At 45.2% G+C, this 24771-nt stretch overlaps 2 protein-coding genes across 2 annotated transcripts in view; one reads left to right on the top strand and one right to left on the bottom strand.

Annotated features, from left to right (window-relative positions):
* Positions 1-16821: 16821 nt before the first annotated feature.
* nansa (N-acetylneuraminic acid synthase a) lies at positions 16822-23074 on the bottom strand. The gene is made up of 6 exons (XM_043674536.2): positions 22888-23074; positions 20415-20630; positions 19164-19263; positions 18942-19096; positions 17744-18010; positions 16822-17375 (listed from the first exon to the last, which is right to left on the bottom strand). The coding sequence occupies exons 1-6, from the start codon at positions 23017-23019 to the stop codon at positions 17172-17174; spliced, it is 1074 nt and encodes a 357-aa protein (XP_043530471.2). The 5' UTR covers positions 23020-23074; the 3' UTR covers positions 16822-17171.
* Positions 21155-24771, top strand: part of LOC122539556 (clathrin light chain A-like) — a 70299-nt gene continuing 66682 nt past the window's right edge. The window contains exon 1 of the mRNA XM_087979845.1: positions 21155-21251. Coding sequence (XP_087835971.1) covers positions 21155-21251 — 97 coding nt within the window. The remainder of the gene's footprint in view (positions 21252-24771) is intronic.

Raw genomic sequence — 24771 nt, 5'->3', positions numbered from 1 at the left:
GTTTTGTGCAGTCTATGCATGGGATTTTGTTCATGCTGTGTATCTGAACCGACAACCAGACTACTGCGACCACTAGGACTCATAACAGCACACAAACCAACAGCCACTCTCAAACAACAACTCACCAGGACAAAGGGCCCGATACCCAGCATGAGCAAAACCAATGTAGTGTATAAAATCCCATGCAAGGACTGCACAAAACACTACATAGGACAAACAGGAAGACAGCTAACAATCCGCATCCATGAACACCAACTACCCACGAAACGACATGACCAGCTATCCTTAGTAGCCACACACACAGATGACAAGCAACATGACAACACTACTATTATAGGACAAGCCAAACAGAGAACAGCCAGGGAATTCCTAGAGGCATGGCACTCATCCATAGGTTCAATCAATAAGCACATAGACTTGCACCCAATATACCGACCATGCAACGGACAGCTGGAACTGACAACTGGAAGTGGCAGAGACAAACCACTATAAATGCTGGAGGAAACATCACAGAAGCGCTTCACAGGATGCTCCCAAGCACTGAGGATGTCACCTAGACAGGGGACGAAACATCTGCAACACAAATTCCCAGCTCGGCGAGCAGAACCACAACAGATGGAAGATTTAAAACAGATATGATAGAAAGTCATGAATCTGTGGTATGGTAGACACTGGGACACTGAAAACATTTCAGGAGGGGATAGACAGATTTTAAATAAGTACTAGATTATGGAAAACGGGCAGGAAAATGGAGTTGAGGTCAAGATGAGATCAGCCATGAGTGTATTAAATGGCTGTATAGTCCAGGCCTGCTGCCAGTTTCTATGTTTCCCTTGGACCAGAGCGCATGATTCCAAAGTAAGGGATTGCCAAGTTAAGATAAAGATAAGGAGGACCTTCTCCTCTCAGACGGTAGTGAATCTGTGGAATTCTTTACTGCAGAGAGCTGCTGAGGCTGGGTCATTAAGTATATTAAAGGCTAAGAGAGACAGATTTTTAATCAGTAACAAAATCTAGGTTTTATGGGAAAAGGCAGGAAAGTGGAGTTGAGAATTATCAGTTCAGACATGATCTCATTTAATGGCAGAGTAGACGAAATGGACTGAATGACCGTTCTATGGTTTTATTGAGCCCATTTTTGCTGACAGCCAGAAGGGAGCAGGGTATGAATCACAGGCTGGAAATATACCTTAATACAGCTTTTGGAATTAGTCACAGAGATGTACAGCACAGAAGCAGGCCCTTCAGCCCAACTCATCCACACCAACCAGATATCCGAAATAAATCTAGTACTATTTGCCAGCACCCGGCCCATATTCCTCTAAACCCTTCCTATTCATATACCCATCCAGATGCCTTTTAAATGTTGTCATTGTACCAGGCTCCACCACTTCCTCTGGCAGCTCATTCCATACACACACCATGCTCTGCGTGAAAACGTTGCCCCTCAGACCCCTTTTAAATTTTTCCCCTCTGACCCTAAATCTATGTCCTCCAGTTCTGCACTCCCCATCCCAGGGAAAATACTTTGACTATTTACCCTACCCACGCTCCTCATGGTTTTATGAACTTCTGTAAGGTCACCCCTCAGCCTCCACCCCTCAGTATCCAGGGAAACAGTAATCAGCCTCTCCCTATAGCTCAAACCCTCCAATCCTGGCAATATCTTTATACATCTTTTCTGAACCCTTTCAAGTTTCACAACATCTTTCCAATAGGAAGGAGACCAGATTGTACACAGTGTTCCAAAAGTGGCCTAATGTCCTGTACAGCCGCAAGATGACCTCCCAACTCCTGTACTCAATACTCTGACCAATAAAGGAAAACATACCAAACACCTTCTTCACTATCCTATCTACCTGAGACTCCACTTTCAAGGAGATATGAACCTGCACTCGAAGGTCTCTTTGTTCAGTAGCATTGCCCAGGACTTTAAGTGTATTAATTTTGCCCTCATTTGCCTTTCCAAAATGCAGCACCTCACATTTATCTAAATTAAACTCCATCTGCCACTCCTCGGCCCATTGGCCCAACTGGTCAAGATCCCATTGTACTCTAAGGTAACCTTCTTCGCTATCCACTACACCTCCAATGGTGTCATCTCAAAACTTACTAACTGTACCTCTTATGTTCACATCCAAATCATTTATGTAAATGATGAAAAATAGTGGACCCAGCATCTATCCTTGTGGCACAGGCCTCCAGTCTGAAAAGCAACGCTCAACCATCACCCTCTACTCTTGAGCTAGTTCTGTATCCAAATGGGTAGTTCTCCCTGTATTCCATGAGATCTAAGCTTGCTAACTAGTCTCTCATGGGGAAACTTGTCGAGCGCCTTATTGAAGTCCATTTTGATCACATTCACTGCTCTGCCCTCATCAATCCTATTCATTACTTCTTCAAAAAAACTCAGTTAAGTTCATGAGATATGATTTCCCACACACACCATGTTGACTATCCCTAATCAGTTCTTGCCTCTCCAAATACATGTAAATCCTGTCCCTCAGGATTCCCTCCAACAACTTGCCTACTACTGACGTCAAGCTCACCGGTCTATAGTTCCCTGGCTTGTCCTTACCACCCTTCTTAAACTGTGTCACCACATTAGCCAACCTCCAGTCTTCCAGGACCTCACCTGTGACTATCAATGATACAGATATCTTAGCAAGGGACCCAGCAGTCATTTCTCTGCTTCCCATAGAGTTCTCGGGTACACCTGATCAGGTCCTGGGGATTTATCCACTTTTATGTGTTTTAAGATGTCCAACACCTCCCTTTCTGTAATATGGACATTTTTCAAGAAGTCAGTATTTATTTCCCCATTTTTTCTGTCTTCCATAGCCTTCTCCACAGTAAACACTCATGCAAAATATTCATTTTGTATCTCTCCCATCTCCTGCGGCTCCAAGCATAGGCTGCCTTGCTAATCTTTAAGGGAGAAAGTGAGGTCTGCAGATGCTGGAGATCAGAGCTGAAAATGTGTTGCTGGAAAAGCGCAGCAGGTCAGGCAGCATCCAGGGAACAGGAGAATCGATGTTTCGGGCATAAGCCCTTCTTCAGGAATGAGGAAAGTTTGTCCAGCAGGCTAAGATAAAAGGTAGGGAGGAGGGACTTGGGGGAGGGGCGTCAGAAATGTGATAGGTGGAAAGAGGTCAAGGTGAGGGTGATAGGTCAGACTGGGGTGGACTCCTCTATATTGGGGGGACAGGCCGGCTACTTGCGGAGCGTTTCAGAGAACACCTCTGGGACACCCGGACCAACCAACCCAACCACCCTGTGGCTCAACATTTCAATTCCCCCTCCCACTCCACCAAGGATATGCAGGTCTTTGGACTCCTCCATCGCCAGACCACAACAAAACGACGGTTGGAGGAAGAGCGCCTCATCTTCCGCCTAGGAACCCTCCAACCACAAGGGATGAACTCGGATTTCACCAGTTTCCTCATTTCCCCTCCCCCCACCTTGTCTCAGTCTAATCCATCGAATTCAGCACCGCCTTCCTAACCTGCAATCTTCTTCCCGACCTCTCCGCCCCCAAGTCCCTCCTCCCTACCTTTTATCTTAGCCTGCTGGACAAACTTTCCTCATTCCTGAAGAAGGGCTTATGCCCAAAACGTCGATTCTCCTGTTCCCTGGATGCTGCCTGACCTGCTGCGCTTTTCCAGCAACACATTTTCAGCTCTAATCTTTAAGGGACCCTATTTGCACCCTGCTTATCCTGTTGTCCTTAATGTATTTGTAAAAACGCTTTGGATTCTCCTATACCTGATTTGCCAAAGCTATCTCATATCCCCTTTTTGCCCTCCTGATTTCCCTCTTAAGTATACTCCTACTGCCTTTATACTAGAATCACTCGATCTATCCTGTCTATACCTGACATAAGCTTCCTTCTTTTTCTCAACCAAACCCTTAATTTCTTTAGTTATCCAGCATTTCCTACATCTACCAGCCTTTCCCTTTCACCCTAACAGGAATATATTTCTCAGGATTCTCATTATTTCATTTCTGAAGGCTTCCCATTTTCTAGCCGTCCCTTTACCTGTGAACATCTGCCCCCAATCAACTGTTGAAAGTTCTTTCCTAACACCATCAAAATTCCTCCAATTTAGAACTTTAACTTTTAGATCCAGTCTATCCTTTTCCATATCTATTTTAAATCTAATAGAATTATGGTCGCTGGCCCCAAAGTGCTCCCCCACTGACATCTCAGTCACCTGCCCTGCCTTATTTCCCAAGAGGAGGTCAAGTTTTGCACCTTCTCTAGTAGGTACATCCACATACTGAATCAGAAAATTTTCTTGTATACACTTAACAAATTCCTCTCCATCTAAACCCTTAACACTATGGCAGTTCCAGTCTACGTTTGGAAAGTTAAAATCCCCTACCATAACCACCCTATTATTCTTACAGATAACTGAGATTTCCTTACAATTGTTTCTCAATTTCCTGGTGACTATTAGGGGGTCTATAATATAATCCCAACAAGGTGATTATCCCTTTCTTATTTTTCAGTTCCACCCAAATAACTTCCTTGGACATATTCCCAGGAATATCCTCACTCAGTACAGTCATAATGTTGTCCTTAATCAAAAACATCCCCTCCTCTCTAGCTCCTCTTTCGATTCTTACTATAGCCTCTATACCCTGGAACATTAAGCTGCCAGTCCTGTCCATCCCTGAGCCATGTTTCTGTAATTGCAATGATATCCCAGTCCCATGTTCCTATCCATGTCCTGAGTTCATCTGTCTTCCCTGTTAGGCCTCTTGCATTGAAATTAATGCAGTTTAATTTATCAGTCCTACCTTGTTCTCTGCTTTGTCCCTTCCTGCCCTGACTAACTTGTTCCTTTTCCCAACTGTACCAGTCTTAGATTGATCTCTTTCCTCACTATCTCTCTGGGTCCCACCCCCACCCCCCTCCTTACTAGTTTAAATCCTCCCGAGCAGCTCAGCAAATCTCCCTGCCAGTATATTAGTCCCCTTCCATTTCAGGTGCAATCCGTTCTTCTTGTACAGGTCACTTCTACCCCAGAAGAAATTCCAATGATCAAAAATCTCCCCTGCACCAGCTCCTCAGCCCGCATTCGTCTGTTGTATCCTGGTATTCCTATCTTCAATAGCTCGCATGCCGGGAGGTAATCCAGATATTACAACTCTTGAGGACTTCCTTTTTAAATTCCTGTCTAACTTCCTATATTCTCTCATCAGAATCTCATCCTTTTCACTTCCTAAATCATTATTTCCAATGTTTACAACGACCTCCTACTAGTCCCTCTCCTTTTGGAGAATCTTCTGTACTGAGATACCTTTGATCCTGGCTTCAGGGAGACAACACACCATTCTGATGTCTCATTGTCGACCTTGGAAATGTCCGTCTGTGCCTCTAACTGAGAACCTCCTATCACAACTGGTCACCTGGGACCTGGCGTACCCCTCATTACAGTAGAGCCAGCCTCAGTATCAGAAACCTAGCTGTCAGTGCTACATTCCCCTGAGCCTCCCGCACTCCCTGCATTTTCCAAAACAGCATACTTGTTTGAGATCGGGATAGCCACAGGAAAGTCCTGCACTATCTGCCTACCCCTCCAACTTTTCCTGAAGGTAACCCATCTATCTGACTGTATCTTCAGTTTATCTCCCTCCCTGCATCCATCACACCCTCAACTCCTGTAAATTCCTCATTGCCGCAAACCGCCGATCGGTGCAATCTGACAGAACATCAAACATAGAACACTACAGCACAGTACAGGCCCTTCAGCCTCGATGTTGTGCCAACCTTTATTCCTACTCTAAGATCAAACTAATTTACATACCCTTCATTGTACTATCTTCCATGTGCCTACCAAGAGTTGTTTAAATGTCCCTAATATATCTGACACTACTACCACTGCTGCCAGTGCATTCCACCCACCCACCACTCTCTGAGTAAAGAACCTCTGACATCTCCCCTAAACCGTCCTCCAATCACCTTAAAATTATGCCCCCTCGTGACAGCCATGTCCACTCTGGGAAAAAGTCTCTGGCTATCCATTCTATCTATGCCTCTCATCATCTTGTACACCTCTATCAAGTCAACTCTTATCCTTCTTCACTCCAATGAGAAAAGTCCTAGCCTCCCTCAATCTTCCTTCATAAGACATGCCCTCCAGTCCAGGCAGCATCCTCGTAAATCTCCTCTGCACCCTCTCTAAAGCTTCCACATCCTTCCATGGGCCAGCCAATTCTGTATCTAGACAGTCAATTTCTTCTTACTTTCTGAATGAGCCAACCACCTTATCAAATGCCTTGCTAATATCCATGTACACCACATCCACTGCTCTACTTTCCTCAATCTGCTTTGAGACGATAAGACCATAATGAGGGGACCAGAACTGATCACAATATACCATGTGTGGTCTAACCAGGGTTCTATAGAGCTACAGCATAACCTTATGGCTCTTAAATTCAATGAAATCCAGCACACCATATGGCTTCTTAACAACCGCATTAACTTGGGTGGCAACTTTGACAGATCTATGAACATGGACACCTCTGTTCCTCCACAGTGCCAAGAATCCTGCCTTTAAGCCTGTATTCTGAAATAAAATTCAACCTTCCAAAGTGAATGACTTCACACTTTTCCAGGTTGAACTCGATCTGCCACGTATCACCTCAGTTCTGCATCCTGTCAGAGTTTTGTTGCAACCTACAACAGCCCTCCACACTATCCACAACTCTACTAATCTTTTTGTCATTGGCAAACTTACTGACCCACCCTTGTACTTCCTCATCCAAGTCATTTATAAAAATCACAAAGAGCAGAGGTCCCAGACCTGATCCCTGGGGAACATCACTGGTCACCGAGCTCCAGGTTGAATACTTTCCATCTACCACCACCCCCTGTCTTCAGTGGGCCAGCCAATTCTGTATCTAGACAGTCAAATTTCTTCTTACTTTCTGAATGAGCCAACCATGGGGAACCTTATCAAATGCCTTGCTAAAATCCATGTACACCACATCTACTGCTCTACCTTCATTAATCTGTTTAAAGACAATAAGACCATAAACATCGGGGTACAACTAAGGCCATTCAGCCCATCGAGTCCACTCCGCCTTTCAATCACGTCTGATGGTCATTTCAACTCCACCTAGCCACACTCTCCCTGTATCCCTTAATTTCTTGTGAGATCAAGAATTTATCAATCTCTGCCTTGAAGATATTCAACATCCCGGCCTCCACTGTGCTCTGCGGAGCCTCCCCGTGAGGCACCTTATCAAATACTTTTTGGAAGTCTAGATAGATAACATTCACTGGATTTCCCTGATCTAATCTACTTGTTACCTCTTCAAAAAACTCTAACAGGTTTGTCAGGCACGACCTTTCCTTACTAAATCCATGCTAACTTGTTCCAATCCGACCCTGCACTTCCAAGAATTTAGAAATCTCATCCAAAACGATGGATTCTAGATTTTACCAACAACCGAGCTTAGGTTAATCGGCTTATAATTTCCCATCTTTTGGCTTGATTCTTTCTTGAACAAGGGGGTTACAACAGTGATTTTCCAGTCACCTGGGACTTTCCCCGACTCCAGTGACTTTTGAAAGATTACAACCAACGCCTCCACTATTTCCTCAGCCACCTCCCTCAGGACTCTAGGATGAGGCCCATCGGGGCTAGGAGGTTAATTTGTTTTTAGACCTTTTAGCTTTTCTAGCACTTTCTCTTTTGTAATGGCTACCACACTCAACTCTGCCCCCCACTCTCCTTAATTGTTGGGATATTACTCATGTCTTCCACTGTGAAGACTGATACAAAGTATCTATTAAGTTCTTCAGCTATTTCCTTATCTCCCATCACTAGTCTTCCTGCATCATTTTGGAGCGGCCCAATGTCTACTTTTGCCTCTCGTTTGTTTCTTATGTATTGAAAGAAACTTTTACTATCATTTCTAATATTACTGGCTAGCTTACCTTCATATTTGATCCTCTCCTTCCTTATTTCTCTCTTTGTTATCCTCTGTTTGCCTTCCCAACCTTCTGATTTCCCAGTGCTCTTGGCCACTTTATAGGCTGCCTCTTTTTCTTTGATACATTCCCTGACTTCCTTTGTCAGCCATGGCTGCCTAATCCCCCCTCTCTGGATAACCTTTCTTTTCTTTGGGATGAATCTCTGTACTGTGTCCCCAATTACACACAGGAACTCCTGCCATTGTTGTTCTACTGTCTTCCCCACTAGGCTCTCCTTCCAGTTGATTTTCATCAGTTCTTCTCTCATGCCCCTATAATTACCTTTATTTAACTGCAACACCATTACTTACGATTTTGCCTTCTCTCTTTCAAACTGCAGACTGAACCCTACCATATTATGATCGCTGTTTCCTAAGTGTTCCCTTACTTTAAGATCTTTTATAAAGTCTGGCTCCTTACATAGCACTAAGTCCAGAATAGCCCCTCCCTTGTGGCTCCATCATAAGCTGCTCCAAAAAGCCATCCTGTTAGCATTCCAGGAATTCCCTTTGGATCCACCGGCAATGTTATTCACCCAGTACACCTGCATTTTGAAGTCCCCACGATCACCATGACCTTGCCTTTCTGACATGACACATCTCTTTCCCGGTACGTCTTGCACCCCTGGTCCTGACCACTGTTAGTAAGTCTGTAGATAACTCCCATCATGGTTTTATTGCCTTTGTGGTTCCTCAACTCCACCCACACAGACTCCACACCATCTGACCCTATGTCATTCAGTGCCATAGATTTAATTTCATTCTTATCTAACAGGTCAGCCACGCCCCCTCTGCCCAGCTCCCTGTCTTTTCGATAAATTGTAAATCCTTGGATGTTTAACTGCCAATCCTGAACCCCCTGCAACCATGTCTCTCTAATGCCAGCCACATCATAATCATTCACGATGATTTGTGCCGTTAATTTATCTGCACAAAGATACACAAAAGAATTCCTATAAGCATGACATTCCAACTGGAACTCTATCAACAAACACATCGAGTTAGACCCCCAAAAACCACCCCCTGAGAAAAGAAACAGGAAGTGACTTCATCACAGGAAATAACATCACCACAGGAAATGACATCACCAACTCAAAGAAACCCAAACATATAAATAGAAATTTTCAGCATTGCTTCCAATGAGGTCCACTGAAGATGTTACCTAGTAAGGTAACGAAACGTCTGGAAATGAACCTTTCAGCTCAGCGAGCAAACCTACATCCAAAAGTAAGGTTATACTTTAAAAAGCCACTAGATGCTCCCCCACTGACAGCTCACTCACACACGTTTCTCCAAGGTCAACGGTGAATTTTGTTTATTTTTCTTAGAACAAACTCCGATGTCCAGAGATACTTGAAACCAGACAGTAAAGGCAGCAGCTATGCAGATTACTGCTGGGTCAGACAGCAGTGTATATTTCTTTCACCATATGAATCGCTGCCCATATGGTCACTGCCCTTTGTCTGTCTTACTTTTTAAAGTGCTATTGTTTTGATCTTTTTTCCCCAAAATTCTAAAACAATGCAACAGCTTATAAAACAGCAATTACTGCTCCTAGAACTCGAGGAAATCAGCTCCTATGCTGAAAAAAAAATCTCAAAAAAGTTGCAGCTCTTACTGACACAGTTTTCCGATCCTCCATCTTGGGTTACTCAGAATCCTTAGAGTGCTGTGTTCAAACAGTCCATTTCACTCTGGACCCAGCATGAAGGACACAAATTCATGGATTAAACATAAATACATATGAAAGGTGGATAAAGTCTGTACAAGTGTCATGCCCTGAAGTTCTTTACATCACCAGTTGTTTAAAAAAAAAATTAAAATACAGTTGGAAGTTGATGGTCAAAGTTGGACTGCTAGACATCTGGAAATTAATTTTGTTAAAAGTTATAATCTATTTCCTCAGTTTCAGTAGAGTTCATTGCTGATATTTCCCAGGCGATAAGTATCAATTGTTGGCCTGTATCAAAAGCTTCAAAAACACTACACACCAAGGGGATGCTGCTTTCACACTTTGATGTGAAATGCATTAGTTGTATTTAATGTGCTTACTGAATTGTTTCTTTTTACAATTGAAAGATTTTAAATTATCTTTTTCAATGAGTTTTCATGGATTTGTTTATCACTGTATCTTGTGGGAGAAGGATATTAGACTGTAAGAAGTTTTATACCTCTGCTAGCCCAATCTCCACACTGTTCCTGAAATTTTCCCATGATGGCTACAGAAAAGGTACAGGAATTTGATTTGTTAAATTTGGAGGTAGATGAGCATTTTAGTGATAGTGAACACAATTCGGTTATGTTTACTTTAACGATGAAAGGGATAGGTGTATCCCGCAGGGCAACAGTTACAGCTGTGGGAAAGGCAATTATGATGCGATTAGGCAAGATTCACGATGCATAGGATGGGCAGGGGATGGGCACAATAGAAATGTGGAGCTTATTAAAGGAACAGCTACTGTGTGTCCTCGATAAGTATGTACCTGTCAGGCAGGGAGGATGTGGTTGAATGATGGAGCCGTGGTTTACGAAAGAAATTGAATCTCTTGTCAAGAGGAAGAAGAAGGCTTATGTAAGGATGAGACGTGAAAGCTCAATTAGAGTTACAAGTTATTCAGGAAAGACCTAAAGAGAGAGCTCAGAAGAGCCAGGAGGGGACATGATAAGTCGTTGGCGGATAGGATCAAGGAAAACTCTAAGCCTTTCTATAGTTATACCAGGAATAAAAGAACGACGAGAGTAAGATTAGGGCCAATCAAGCATAGTAGTGGGAAGTTGTGCGTGGAGTCAGAGGAGATAGGGGAAGTATTAAATGAATACTTTTCGTCAGTATTCACACGAGAAAAAGACAATGTTGTCAAGGAGAATACTGAGATACAGGCTACTGGACTAGATGGGATTGAGTGAAAGTGAAGACTGCAGATGCTGGAGATTAGAGTCGGGCGTATGATGCTGGAAAAACACAGCAGGTCAGGCAGCAGCCAAGGAGCACGAGAATTAACATTTCGGGCAAAAGTCCTTCATCAGGAATTAAGATAGGATTGAGGTTCGCAAGGAGTAGGTATTAGCAATTCTGAAAAGTGTGAAAATAGATGTCCCCTGGCCCAGATGGGATTTATCCTAGGATTCTCTGGGAAGCCAGGAAGGAGATTGTGGAGCATGTGGCTTTGATCTTTGTCATCATTGTCTACAAGAATAATGCTGGAAGACTGGAGGATACCCAGTGTTGTTCCCTCGTTCAAGGAGGGGATTAGAGACAACCCTGTTAATTATAGACCAGTGAGCCTTACTTCGGTTGTGGGTAAAGTGATGGATAGGTTATAAGAGATAGAATTTATAATCATCTAGAGAGGAATAAGTTGATTAGGGATGGTCAGCACTGTTTTGTGAAGGGTAGGTCATGCCTCACAAACCTTATTGAGTTCTTTGAGAAGGTGACCAACCAGGTGGATGAGGTTAAAGCGGTTGATGCGGTGTATATGGATTTCAGTAAGGCGTTTGATAAGGTTCCCCACGTAGGCTATTGCAAAAAATAAGGAGTTCCGGAATTGAAGGTGATTTAGTGGTTTGGATCAGAAATTGGCTGGCTGAAACAAGACAGAGGGTGATGATTGATGGGAAATGTTCATTCTGGAGCTCAGTTACCAGTGATGTATCATAAGGATCTATTTTGGGGCCACTGCTGTTTGTCATTTTTATAAATGATCTGGAGATGAGCGTAGAAGGATGGGTTAGTAAATTTGCAGATGACACTAAGGTCAGTAGAGTTGTGGATAGTGCTGAAGGATGTTGTAGGTTACAGAGGGAATAGATAAGCTGCAGAGCTGGGCTGAGAGGTGGAAAATGTAGTTTAATGTGGAAAAGTGTGAGGTGATTCACTTTGAAAGGAGTAACAGGAACGCAGAGTATTGAGCGAAAGGTAAGATTTTTGTAGATGAGCAGAGAGAGTTCAACGTCCATGTACATAGATCCCTGAAACTTGCCATCCAGGTTGATATGGTTGTAAGAAGGTATACTGTGTGTTAGCTTTTATTGGTAGAGGGATTGCGTTTCAAAGCACAGGTCATGCTGCAGCTGTACAAAACTCTGGTGTGGCCACACTTGGAGTATTATGTACAGTTCTGGTCACCGTATTATGGGAAGGATGTGGAAGCTTTGGAAAGGGTTCAGAGGAGATTTACGAGGATGTTGCCTGGTATGGAGGGGAGGTCTTACAAGGAAAGGCTTAGGGACTTGAGGCTGTTTTCGTTCGAGAGAAGAAGGTTGAGAGATGACTTAATAGAGACATATAAGATAATCAGAGGGTTAGATAGAGTGGACAGTGAGAGCCTTTTTCCTTGGATGGTGATGGCTAGCACGAGGGGACATAGCTTTAAATTGAGGGGTGATAGATATAGGACAGATGTCAGAGATAGTTTCTTTACTCAGAGAGTAGTAGGGACGTGGAATGCACTGGCTGCAACAGTAGTACACTCACCAGCTTTAAGGGCATTTATAAGGTCATTGGATGGACATATGGATAATAATGGAGTGGTGTAGGTTAGATGGGCTTCAGATTGGTTTCACAGGTTGGCGCAACATCGAGGGCCAAAGGGGCTGTACTGTGCTGTACTTTTCTACTATCTACATGTTCTAGGAACAATAGGGTGCATTGAGGAAAAGGAAGGGACATGGGGATTGTTAGGCTCAGTTCCACAGAACTGAGGTGTGTTTTCAAACCATCCATCTTGGCGCATGTCCACCTCCATGGCTCCCTACAATATGCTTCTGGGGTAAGTGACTATGCTCCACCCCTGCAATGCCAGAGCAAATGTAATGGGGGAGCTTAAAACAAAAGTCATCTGGCAAGTCAAGAAATTTCCCATTTTGACTTACTTGCATCAATAGTAAAAATCCAACCAGTAAAACTGTTAAGTAATGGATAAAACTCTTACATCTCCCAGTGCAGATGCCGGGAGGCTATCTGAAGGCTAGGGAGTCTCAGAATGAGGTGGAAGCCATTTAGTGTCCTTTAGGGAAGGAAACTGCCATCCTTACCTGGTCTGGCCTACATGTGACTCCAGACCCACAGCAATGTGGCTTATTTTTAACTGCCCACTGAGCAATTAGGGATGGACAATAAATGCAGACCTGACCAGAGATGTTAACATCCCAAGGATGAACTCTTTCAAATTAGAATGCAGAGAAGGAGAAAGTCCTTCACTCAAAGTCTGATGAATCATTGAAATTCTCAAATTAACATTTGTTAAGTGCATACAGGAACGTTTCCTCAAGCAATGTATAGAGAGTCCTACTCGGGACGGGGCTAAACTCGACCTACTCTTGGGAAATATGGCAGGACAGGTCACGGAGGTGACAGTGGGGGAACCACTTTGGGACCAGTGACCACAGTTCTATTAATTTTAAAATAGTTAAGAAGAGGGACAAACAAGTTCTAAATTGGAGCAAGGTGAATTTTGATGGAATTAGACAGGAGCTTGGAGGGGTTGGTTGGAGTAGTTTGTTTGCAGGCAAAGGGACCCCTTTCAATGTGAGATAGCTAGAGTTCAAGGTCTATATGTTCCTGTGAGGTTGAAAAGCAAGGTTGACTGGAATAAGGAACCCTGGATGACAAGAGATATTGAGGCTTTGACCATAAAAAAGGAGGCATGTCTCAGGTACTGGCAGCTGGGATCAAGGGAATCCCTGGAGTTATACAGGGGATACAGGAGTTTACTGAAGAAGGGCAAAAAGGGGGCACGAGATAGCCTTGGCTGAGAAGATTAAGGTGAATCCAAAGAGGTATTTTAAATATATTAAAGGATCTAGAGAGAGAATAGGGCTCCCCAAGGTCCAAAATGCACATGTATGTGTAGAACTGCAGGAGATGGGTGAGGTCCTTAATGAATATTTTTCCTCTGTGTTTACCATGAAGACGTGGGAACTTGGGGAAGTTAGTGGTAATATCTTGGGGAACGTCCATATCACAATAGAGGAGGTTTTGGATATATTGGAATGTATGAAGGTGGATATATCTCCTGGTTCTGACCAGATATAATCGAAGAACACTGCAAGAGGCTAGAAAAGAAATTGCCAGGGCCCTGGCTGATATTTTTGCATCATTATTAGCTCTGGGTGAGGTCCTGGAAGACTGGAGAGTACTGCAAAGTTTTGCCCTTGTTAAAGAAGGGCTGCAAAGAAAAGCCTGAGAACTATAGACCAGTTGGGCTAACATCTGTGGTGGGTAAGTTACTTGAGAAGATTCTGATGTAATATATACATGCATTTGGAAAGACAGGTTTTGATTGGGAATAGTCAACATGGCTTTGTGCATGGGAGATCATGCCTCACAGATTTGTTGGAGTTCTTTGATGAAGTGACCAGGAAGGTTGACCAAAAAAGATTTACAAGGATGTTGCCTGGGTTGGAGGATTTGAGCTACAGGGAGAGGCTGAACCAGCTGGGGCTGCTTTTCCTGGAGCGTTGGAGGCTGAGGGGTGACCTTATAAAATTGTGAGGGGCATGGATAGGGTAACTAGACAAGGTCTTTTCCATGGGGAGGGGGAGTCCAGAACTAGAGGGCATAGGGTTTAGGATGAGAGGCAAAAGATATAAAAGGGACCTAAGGGGCAACTTTTTCACGCAAAGCATGGTGCGTGTGTGGCATGAGCTGCCAGAGGAAATGGTGGAGGCTAGTACAATTGCAACATTTAAAAGGCATCTGGATGGATATATGAATAGGAAGGGTTTGGAGGGATGTGGGCTGGGTGCTTGCAGGTGGGACTAGATCAGGTTGGGTTATCTGGGTGGCATGGACAAGTTGGACTGAAGGGTCTGTCTCCGTGCTGTACATCTCTATGACTTGACAGTCTGAGTTATAGGGAGAAGTTGGACAAGCTAGGACTTTTTTCTTTAGATCATAGGACACTGAGGGGGAATCTTATACCCTTCTATAAGGTCATGAGAGGCATGGATTGGGTGAATGCAGTCTTTTTCCCAGTGTTGGGGAATTGAGAACTAGAGTGCATCTGCTTAAGGTTAGAGGGGAAACAATAAAAGGGAACCTGAGGGGCAACTATTTTACACAGAGAATGGTACACAATGGAATGAGCTGCCAGCAAAACTATTGAGGCTGGTACATTAACACCACTTAAAAGGATTTTGGACAAATACATGGACAGGAAAGGATTAGAAGGATATGGGCCAAGTGCAGGGAAATAGGGTTAGTGTGGACAGACATTTTGATTGGTATTGACTGGTTTGGGCCAAAGGGCCTGTCTCCATGCTGTAGGACTCTATAATATTCAAGTTCCTGTAGGGTAAGTTATGTTAAAAACAGAGACTGATTCATTACATTACATATTCCACAGTCTTACAATTAATTTTTGTGCTCAGTTGTTCCTTTCCTTGTTCCCCTCTTACCTGCGCTCTCCTCCTTCAGAAAGCTCAAGTTGTTACATGAAAAGTGTAAAACTCATGACCACAGAAACCATGTACCAGAGGTTTTAAAGTTACTCTGCTCCATGATTTAAATGTTTGGAGATAGATTTAAACCTTTCTTCCACTGAAGCTTCATTATCAAGTCCCCATTGCCCCTACATGCCAATTTGGTGTTCTTGAATGAATATTAAAAACCAGTTCCATAACAAAGCTAACATTAGGTGGCAGACCAGGAGTAGGAGAAATAGAAATAACTTTGGGAGAGTTGTGTGTCTAAACACCAAAACCACAGCCATTTGTTCAATTTGTACTTGTACTCTCTGGAGCTTAGAAGAATGTAAAAAGATCTAGTTGAGGTATACAAGATACTAAAGGGATTGACAAAGTAAACATTGAAAGGATAGTTCCTCTATAATGAAATATCATAATCTTAGAATAAGAGGTGGCAGAGTTCAAACAAATGAGAAATTATTTCTCTCAGGGAACTGTAGAATCGACTTCCCCAGAAAGCAGTGGGTGCAGGGACATTGAGTAATTTGAAGGAGAAAATAGACAGGTTTGTAATTGGCAACAAGGGAAGGGTTATGACAAACTGGCAGGAAAGTGGAGTTGAGATCAGCCATGATTGTAAAATAATGAAGCAGTCTGCTGGGGTTGAATTGCCTCCTCCTGATCAGTTTGAGTTTGGCAAATCTTGCACCATTCATGTTTAAATCCTAGTTCAAACCTGATCTATTTCTGCAATGTGTTCACAAACAATCATAGAGGCAGATTACATGAAAATGGCAAAGACTGCTCAACTAGCACTAACTGATCACATACAATAGTTACAAGTGCTTAGACTTGCTAATGGAGATGTGGTGATCAGTTAAAGTGTCAAAAAGTAAATGGTGACTGGAATGAAGAGCTTAAGCTTAGAATGTCAACTTGCCTGATCCTCAGCTGCTGCCTTACCAGCTGTGCTTTTCCAGCAGCAAACATTTTGACTCTGATCTCCAACATCTCCAGTCTCACTTTCTCCTTATTTACAGTATCCAGCTGTTCTTAACTACCCTTCCTACTTAGCTGTTAGCAACTAAATACTAAAGGATGCCATGACTCATTAGGCCTTACAAACACCTAACCAACACAAATATCTATCTCTTACTGTACTCAGTTAGGCCTTTTCCCATCACTGAGATCAGTTTCCTGGTTAGCTCACTTCCTGCACTTTCAAAATCCCACTCCTCTTCTTTCCCTTGATTTGGTTCTGGGCTGCACTATTCTTCTCTCCTGCTCAGTGTCCACCAAATGCTTTTCCTCATTTCAATATAGTCTGCTATCTTCTGTGCAGGAAAGCAGCAAATATTGCTGAGGGAGGAGTGATGTACATTTTGTACACAACAGATGGTGGATTGTAAATGACGACACTGTTAATGGTTGTGACATTTTGTTTTGATTTATTTCAAACAGTTTGGTCTACAAAAGAAACAGATTGAACATTTATGGCTTTATTTTCATGTGAATAGTTTGAATCAGAAGTCAAAGCTATATATTTTCCTCCAGTTTCACCATCTTTATTCAAATAACCATCGCTCTGATACAGCAGTTTTCATTTCACTGATTTGATAGGCAATTATACAAGTGTAACTACAACACCCTCCTCCCCCCCACAACCAAAAGCGCAATATAAATTAAAAGGCATGATTGGATGTAGCCAAACACATTGGATATTGGAAGTTTAAAAACTCTAGGATGTCCAACTCTTGTACCATTTTTGTAGAAACTCAGCACTTCTTGCTATAATTTGCAATCATGTCACATATAATTGTTTCATCAATATTGATCTGGGTGTTAACTTGCTTCCCCACCAGTTTATAGATGTCATCCGGCTCAATGCCTTTAGGCTCTGCCACCTTCACAGTCATCATATCCAGAGTCAGTTTTGTTCCTGCAGGAATAGTCACTTTGGCCACGACAGATTTGCCCAACTATAAACAAGTTAGAAAAACTCAAATTAAAAACAGTATTTAACTGTTTAATGCAACAGGTCCCCTACATTCCGTACTGATCAAACTAACTTATAATCCTGTGGATTGTGTTGCCAATTTCTTTCAATATGCAATTGATCTGCAATCTTAGTTTAAGCCAAACCTTAAATCAGAAAAAAAAAAAACTTAACACATGAGAAGCTGCTCATTCCCAATGTGTACACCACTACGAGGTTCACTGTTGTTCATGCTGAACAATCTAAACTTTTACCTGTTCTTTTCATTGTCTTTCTGTACTTCATGTAAAGAGATAAATTTCAAACACTCATTTAAGATGGTTTGCCACAAACTGTTCACAGGTAACACACCTTGTTATGGCAGGCCATCTCACATGGGAGCAAGCGCTTGATGGGAGATCCAAATGCTTTTTCCACAATTCGGATCGAGTGAACAAGTTCCTGCAGTTCACTGGGCTCCAGTGAAGCTTGGTGATCATTACCCTTCCAGGTTTTATCCATGGTCACGTGACGTTCCAGAACTTTAGCTCCCATTGCCACTGCTGCTATGCTTATGGCAATCCCAGTTTCATGGCCAGAGTATCCTATTGGAACATCTGGAAATTCTTTTTTGTATTCCTGAAAGCAGGAAGAAAGAAATAGCACCAATCTGCAGAACAACAGTTCCATTTGATGTGTGTCAAAGATAAAAAATGTCTTTGTTACCAATTGCCAGTGTGGCTAGCAGAAGTCTTACCATACAAGGGTAGTCCCTGCTCCATACCCATCATTATCACAAGATGGGGATCTCAGGTAATAGTGTTCACTTGTCAGTACCCTTCTACAATTAGCAGCCAGGATTTTGCCAGTGAGGTAGAGAGTTGAGAATAGCAAAAGCATTATGTAAAATTGATTGGAGACCTTTCTGATGGATGTTGCCAGAACTTAAGGGTCTGAGTTATAGGGAGAGGTTAGACAAGCTAGAACCTCTCTTTAGAGTGTAGGAGACCAATGGGAGGTTCTTATAGAAGTGTATTATATCGGAGGTTCATGGACAGGGTCTTTTTCCCAGGGTTTAAGAATCATGGACTAGACAGCATCAGTTTAAGGTTAGAAGGGAAAGAATAAAAGGGAACCTGAGGAGCAATGTTTTTCTTTTACACAGGAGGGTGTTACACATAGGGAATGAGCTGCCAACCAAGTTGGTTGAGGCAGATACATTAATATTTAAAAGGCATTTGGATAAATACATGCACAGGAAATGTTTAGAAGGATATGGGCCAAGTGCAGAGAATGGAATTAGTGTGGGTGGGCATGGACCAGTTTGGGCTGAAGAACCTGTCTCTGTGCTGTAGGACTGACTATCACATACTCTCTAACCTATATTCAAAGGCTAATGGGATAGCACTTTCAAAGAGCTGGCACAGACCTCAGGGACTGAATGGCCTCAATCTATGCTGCAACATTCTATAAACACTGGGGAAGCCAGAAAGTGGGGAAAATTTGCCCAAAGTACAGCCAGACATGCAAACCAGCCTTAATGAGAGAAATGTTTAAACATGATACTCACAGTGATGACACGGAGGTGAGTGTCCTCTGGCTCCAGTGGGTATGCACTGGTGCACTGGAGAAAGCAAAACTTATTATTGATGGGTTTGACAGTGTTGTAAACTTTTCTCATTGTTTCCATGCTCTGCATTCCACTGGAGATCACCATTGGACGACCTGCCGAAGGAGAAATAATCAGTATGACTGGAAACTGAACAGTGACAATTCTGCAGAGTTGTTTTACCTTTCTTGGCAGCTTTTTCCAAATATGGGAAGTTATTGGTGTCCAAAGACCCAACTTTGAAGAAAGGCACATTCAATTCATGAAGAAATTCAACAGCCATCTGCAAAACAGAAGAACAGCTCACCTAAACACTGCACAGATTTACAGTAAGTGTTTGACTCTTTTCCATTTGAACATTGCTACCTAGCCAGATGTTCTGCTGTATCCTTTCAATCTCTAATTCTCCTCACTTTCTTGCCCCTCCCTCAACAATCTTGATCTCAGTCTATGCCTACTGAGAAAATGCTCAAATGGCATTAACTCAAATGAAGCTTCAGTCATAAAAGTTAAAAAGGTATTGAGTTAGCCAGAAGGAAAGCAGTCATGGATGGCTGACTGAATAAAACAGTAACAGTAGATGCTTCTTATAGGTGTAGCCATGCACACTGCCCACTACCAGGTCCAAATCAATTTTACACAACCTTCTGCTATCTCCTACTCCCAGTCTCAATACCCCCACAACAAGATGTGGCTCTTGAACAAGTTTTGTTCCCATGAATATTTTTCTACAAATTACAGCCAGAATCCCCCTCTGCTGTACACAGGCTGCAACTGGTCTCCACCAGAATTGGAAACATGACAGCATCAAGTCAGATCGGAGAAATACACCAGTCCTTTAACTTGTGACAGTGTTCATGATCAAGAACTGAACCATTTGACAGTTCCTCTTATGTCCCAATTCCTTGGGTTGGAAGGGATCAGAACAGGGGCATAATTTTTAAAGTCCAGTTAGATTGTTCAGTGAAGTCACAAGATACCTCTTCATAAAATATGCTGAAAACCTGGAACTCTCCTCTAAAGGAGAATTTTTGAGTCTTGTTTTTTAAACAAACAAAAGACAGATGGTAATTTTTTGTCGATTAAGGGAGCAGGTTATGGAGCAAGGTGGTAAGCTTAACTGGAGGCACCAAAACCATCCTGGGCTTAATATTCTGCCAAAAACTGGGCAAGATACCTTGAGTTTGTGAACATATGTAGTCAGTATGCAATGGTTACAGCTAGGACAGCAAAGATATGGTTTGACCTTCAGGAACCTTTTTAGGCAGGTATTTAGATACCAGACTACAGTGAATAAAGATTTGCAATCACCTGAAATCTCCATCTCTACCATAGCTTGTAATAAAAATCTATTCATGTAAACAGCTTTGCACAGTCATTTTAGGGTGTTTCAATCTCAAAAAAACAAGTTTGCAGAAGAAAAACAGGATATACCTCATCCATTCCAGATGCTGTGAAAAAGATTCCAACTTCTTCTGCAAATTTGGAGAGCTCCTTATATTGCTCATGACTGAACTCCAGGTAGCGCTTGTGATCTCCATATGTGGGTCCCCATGAGTGCGGGGAATTGTAAGGCCTTTCTAATGCTTTCGTGTTAAACTTGTATTCCAATTCACTTTTTTGGAACTTTGCACAGTCTGCACCACATTCCTATGAAAAAAACCTCAAATGCAGCATAAATTTACAATTACTTATTTCTTCACTTAAATGATTAATGAGACTGGTTATTAGAGATGCCAAGTTTATTTACTAAAGTCTGTAAATGAACCAACTAAACCTTGAAACCTTTTAGGAAAAATGAAAGCTATTTCATCTTGATCCTATTTCTTCTTGATATTTCCTGTATCAAAAAAAATTTAGAACATTGTTTAAAATAAATCAACAGAACCAAACTTATCCAATAGGGAAGTGTTAAAATTCTACACGGAATGTGGACATTGCTGATTAGAGCAGCATTTATTGCCCATCCCTCATTGCATGAGCAAAGGTACTCCTGATTCACTGCAGTTCACTTGCTGTAAGGACAGTCATGATCCTGTTAAAGAGGGAGTTCCAGGATTTGACCCAGCAACATTGAAGAAGCAGGGACATACATCCAGTTCAGAATAGGGACAGAGATGAAGGGAAACTTGCAGGTCATGGTGTCCCTACGTACCACTGCCCTTGCTCGTCAGATGGTCATGGTTATGCATTCCAAAGGTTTAAAAAATTGTCTTGTGGGACATGGCTGTCACCAGCATTTATTGCCAGTCTCGAGTGGCCCTCAAAAAGGTGAGCTACTTTCTTGGCTTGCTGCAGTACAACTTACTAAAGATAGACTCAGACATGGGAGTTCGAGGTGCTGTTGACAAAGCCTTTAAATGAGTTACTGCAGTGCATTTGTTGATGTTACACACCGCTGCACTATACAATGCACTGGTGATGAAGGGAGCAAATCTTGAAGGTGATTGGTGGGGTAACAATCAAACAGACTGCTTGGTTCTAAATGGTTAAGATTCTGAATGCTGTTGGAGCAGCACCTATCCAGCTAAGTGGATGGTATTCCAAAAACTCCTGACTTGTGCCTTGTAGATGGACCTGCGATGTGAGTCAGAAGGTAAGTGAACTTGCTATAGGATTCTTTTCCTCTGCCCTGCTCTCAGGGCCAGTGTACTAATATTGCTGATCTATTTCAGTTTATGGTCAATGGTAACCCCCAGGTCATTGAGTGTGGAATTCAGCAGCGAGATGTTGTCATTAATATCAAGACATTGATTAGATTTGCTCTTGAGATTTGGAATCACTGGACCCAACACAAACTCCGATGTTGCCAGACCTGCTGAATTCCACCAGCATCTGTTTTCTGTTAAATGCGCTTGTTTGAAGTGGTTTTGTTTGGTACTTACAGAGAACAAAAATGTTTTGTCAGTTATAAAGCCCAAACCTGGATGTTGATGTCTTGCTGCATAAAGATGTCTATCAGCTTGTCTGGCAACACTTTACTTCACCTTGTGTTTCAGTGTAAAATTCTCACTTGCACGCTGCTTGCCACATTTAGTGACAAGGTACAGTATACAAGTCATTGTGGCAATTGTGATCTGTCCAAACAGACATCTGAAAACTAGTAACATCAGCAGAATCATCCCACCAATACTTTGGCTTTATCCCAATATCAATGCATCATTTATTCTTTCCTGACCCATTTCAGATTTTTGTTTTCTTACACCCAACTGAAAAGGCTTCACGTATTTAACATTTTCTGAAACTTTGTGATTTTACTTTCTAGAACCTACCTGACCAGGCCACCTCCCTCATTTCAATTTAATTCTAGATTTCCAGCTTCTGCACTCTGAACTACCATTCCAATATACCCTCTACTGGGCTGGGCTGGGCTGGGCTAGGGAGGGCTGGTGGTCAGGTTAGGAATAAATCCCCTCAGAGGGTCAGGAGGTGAGGTTGGAGGGTGGTGGTGGGAAAGCTGGTCAGGTCACTGGGGCTTGGGGACAGCAGCTTCTGGAGGAGATGGTTTGGAGATGCCGGTGTTGGACTGGGGTGTACAACACACACAGAGTGGGCAGAGTTAAACAGGAGGTTAAAGTCATTTGGTAAAAACAATGACTGCAGATGCTGGAAACCAGACTCTGGATGAGAGTGGCGCTGGAAGAGCACAGCAGTTCAGGCAGCATCCGAGGGACTGCATCATGATAACGGTGTGGACCGGGGGGGGGGACTGTGGGACAGAGGGAGCCCCTCTCCCCGGGAGGGTGCTGTTCATTGCTCTAGCACCGGGATCTTCCGCCTGCTCCACACCGGGCCATGACAATGGATGAGCCAGCGGCCGGGAGGAGGTGTGGAGGGTGGGGTGGGGAGGGGGTGGGGAGGGGGTGTACCTCTCTCCCCCCGGCCCCAGGGACGGTCCAGGCGCTACCTTGGCCATGCGGATCATCTGTTTGGCGATGTCCATACTGCCCTGGTGGTTCTGGCCGATCTCAGCGATGATGAAACACGGCTGGTCGCCGCCGACCGCCCTCCCGGGGCACAGCTCGAATTCCGCCAACATCTTCACAGCAGCCGCGGTCCCAGCACAAACCGACTGGCCGAATGGTGCCGCGTTTGCGCCTTATCAACCAGGCCAGACCCCACCCCTTCCCCCGGACCCGCCCCCTCCTCCCGGACCCGCCCCCTCCGCTCGGACCCGGGCCCGCCCCCTCCGCTCGGACCCGCCCCTTCCGCTCGGACCCGGACCCGCCCCATCCTCCCGGGCCCCACCCCCTCCGCTCGGACCCGCCCCCTCCGCTCGGACCCGCCCCCTCGTCCCGGACCCGCCCCATCCTCCCGGGCCCGCCCCCTCCGCTCGGCCCCGCCCCCTCCTCCCGGACCCGCCCCTTCCGCTCGGACCCGCCCCCTCCTCCCGGACCCGCCCCATCCTCCCGGGCCCGCCCCCTCCTCCCGGACCCGCCCCCTCCGCTCGGACCCGCCCCCTCGTCCCGGACCCGCCCCATCCTCCCGGGCCCGCCCCCTCCGCTCGGCCCCGCCCCCTCCTCCCGGACCCGCCCCTTCCGCTCGGACCCGCCCCCTCCTCCCGGACCCGCCCCATCCTCCCGGGCCCGCCCCCTCCGCTCGGCCCCGCCCCCTCCTCCCGGACCCGCCCCTTCCGCTCGGACCCGCCCCCTCCTCCCGGACCCGCCCCATCCTCCCGGGCCCCACCCCCTCCGCTCGGACCCGCCCCCTCCGCTCGGACCCGGACCCGCCCCCTCCTCCCGGACCCGCCCCCTCCGCTCGGACCCGGACCCGCCCCATCCTCCCGGGCCCGCCCCCTCCTCCCGGACCCGCCCCCTCCGCTCGGACCCGCCCTCCCGTATGGCCGCGTCCTTCCCGGGACCGCGGCCCCGCCCCTTCACTCCGTTACCCGGGTAACAGGAGAATCGCCATACCTGCGCCGCGCCGTCTCCCCCAGGGTTAAGGGTCAGTCTCCCCCAGGGTTAAGGGTCAGTCTCCCCCAGGGTTAAGGGTCAGTCTCCCCCAGGGTTTAGGGTCAGTCTCCCCCAGGAGCTGCCTCAGTAACTTGTTTTATTGGTTAGACATGGATGTTGTTGGCGTGACAAGCATTAAGTGACTCTTCCTTCACACCCCCCACCCCTCACCACACATTCCCCACCCCCCCACCACACACCCCCACCCCACCCCACCCCACCCCCCACCCCTCAACACACACACCCCACCCCCCGACACACCCCCCACACCCCCACCACACACCCCCACCACACACCCCCCACCACACACCACACACCCCCCACCACACACCCCCCTCACACACCCCCACCCCACCCCCCACACACTACCCCACCACACACCCCCCACCCCCGACACACCCCCCACACACCCCCCACCACACACCCCCCACCCCCCGACACACCCCCCACACACCCCCCACCACACACCCCCCACCCCCGACACACCCCCCACACACCCCCCACCACACACCCCCCACCCCCCGACACACCCCCCACACACTACCCCACCACACACCCCCCACCCCCCGACACACCCCCCACACACCCCCCACCACACACCCCCCACCCCCCGACACACCCCCCACACCCCCACCACACACCACACCCCCCCACCACACACCCCCATCACACAACACACATCCCCCACCCCCCCACCACACACCCCCTCACACACCCCCCACCCCACCCCACCCCCCCACCACACAGTCCCCACCCCCCCACCACACTGGTTTCTCTTCACAGATGCTACCAGACCTGCTGAGCTTTTCTGACAATTTCTGTTTGATTTCTGATTTACA

This window comes from Chiloscyllium plagiosum, unplaced genomic scaffold (assembly GCF_037043375.1).
Source record: "Chiloscyllium plagiosum isolate Xiang-an unplaced genomic scaffold, Cpla_swu_hap1 HiC_scaffold_36, whole genome shotgun sequence".
In the NCBI taxonomy this organism is placed as follows: Eukaryota; Metazoa; Chordata; class Chondrichthyes; order Orectolobiformes; family Hemiscylliidae; genus Chiloscyllium; species Chiloscyllium plagiosum.
This window is presented reverse-complemented; position numbering and strand designations above follow the sequence as displayed.

Bases quoted from the DNA above. Each gene is read 5' to 3' on its own strand.
- nansa (XM_043674536.2), bottom strand. From the start codon at position 23,019: ATGTTGGCGGAATTCGAGCTGTGCCCCGGGAGGGCGGTCGGCGGCGAC. The intron at 19,264-20,414 runs GTATATCCTGTT...TCTGTTTTGCAG, and splicing joins CAGCATCTGGAATGGATGAG to ATGGCTGTTGAATTTCTTCA. The intron at 18,011-18,941 runs GTGAGTATCATG...TCCTGCTTTCAG, and splicing joins CTCACCTCCGTGTCATCACT to GAATACAAAAAAGAATTTCC.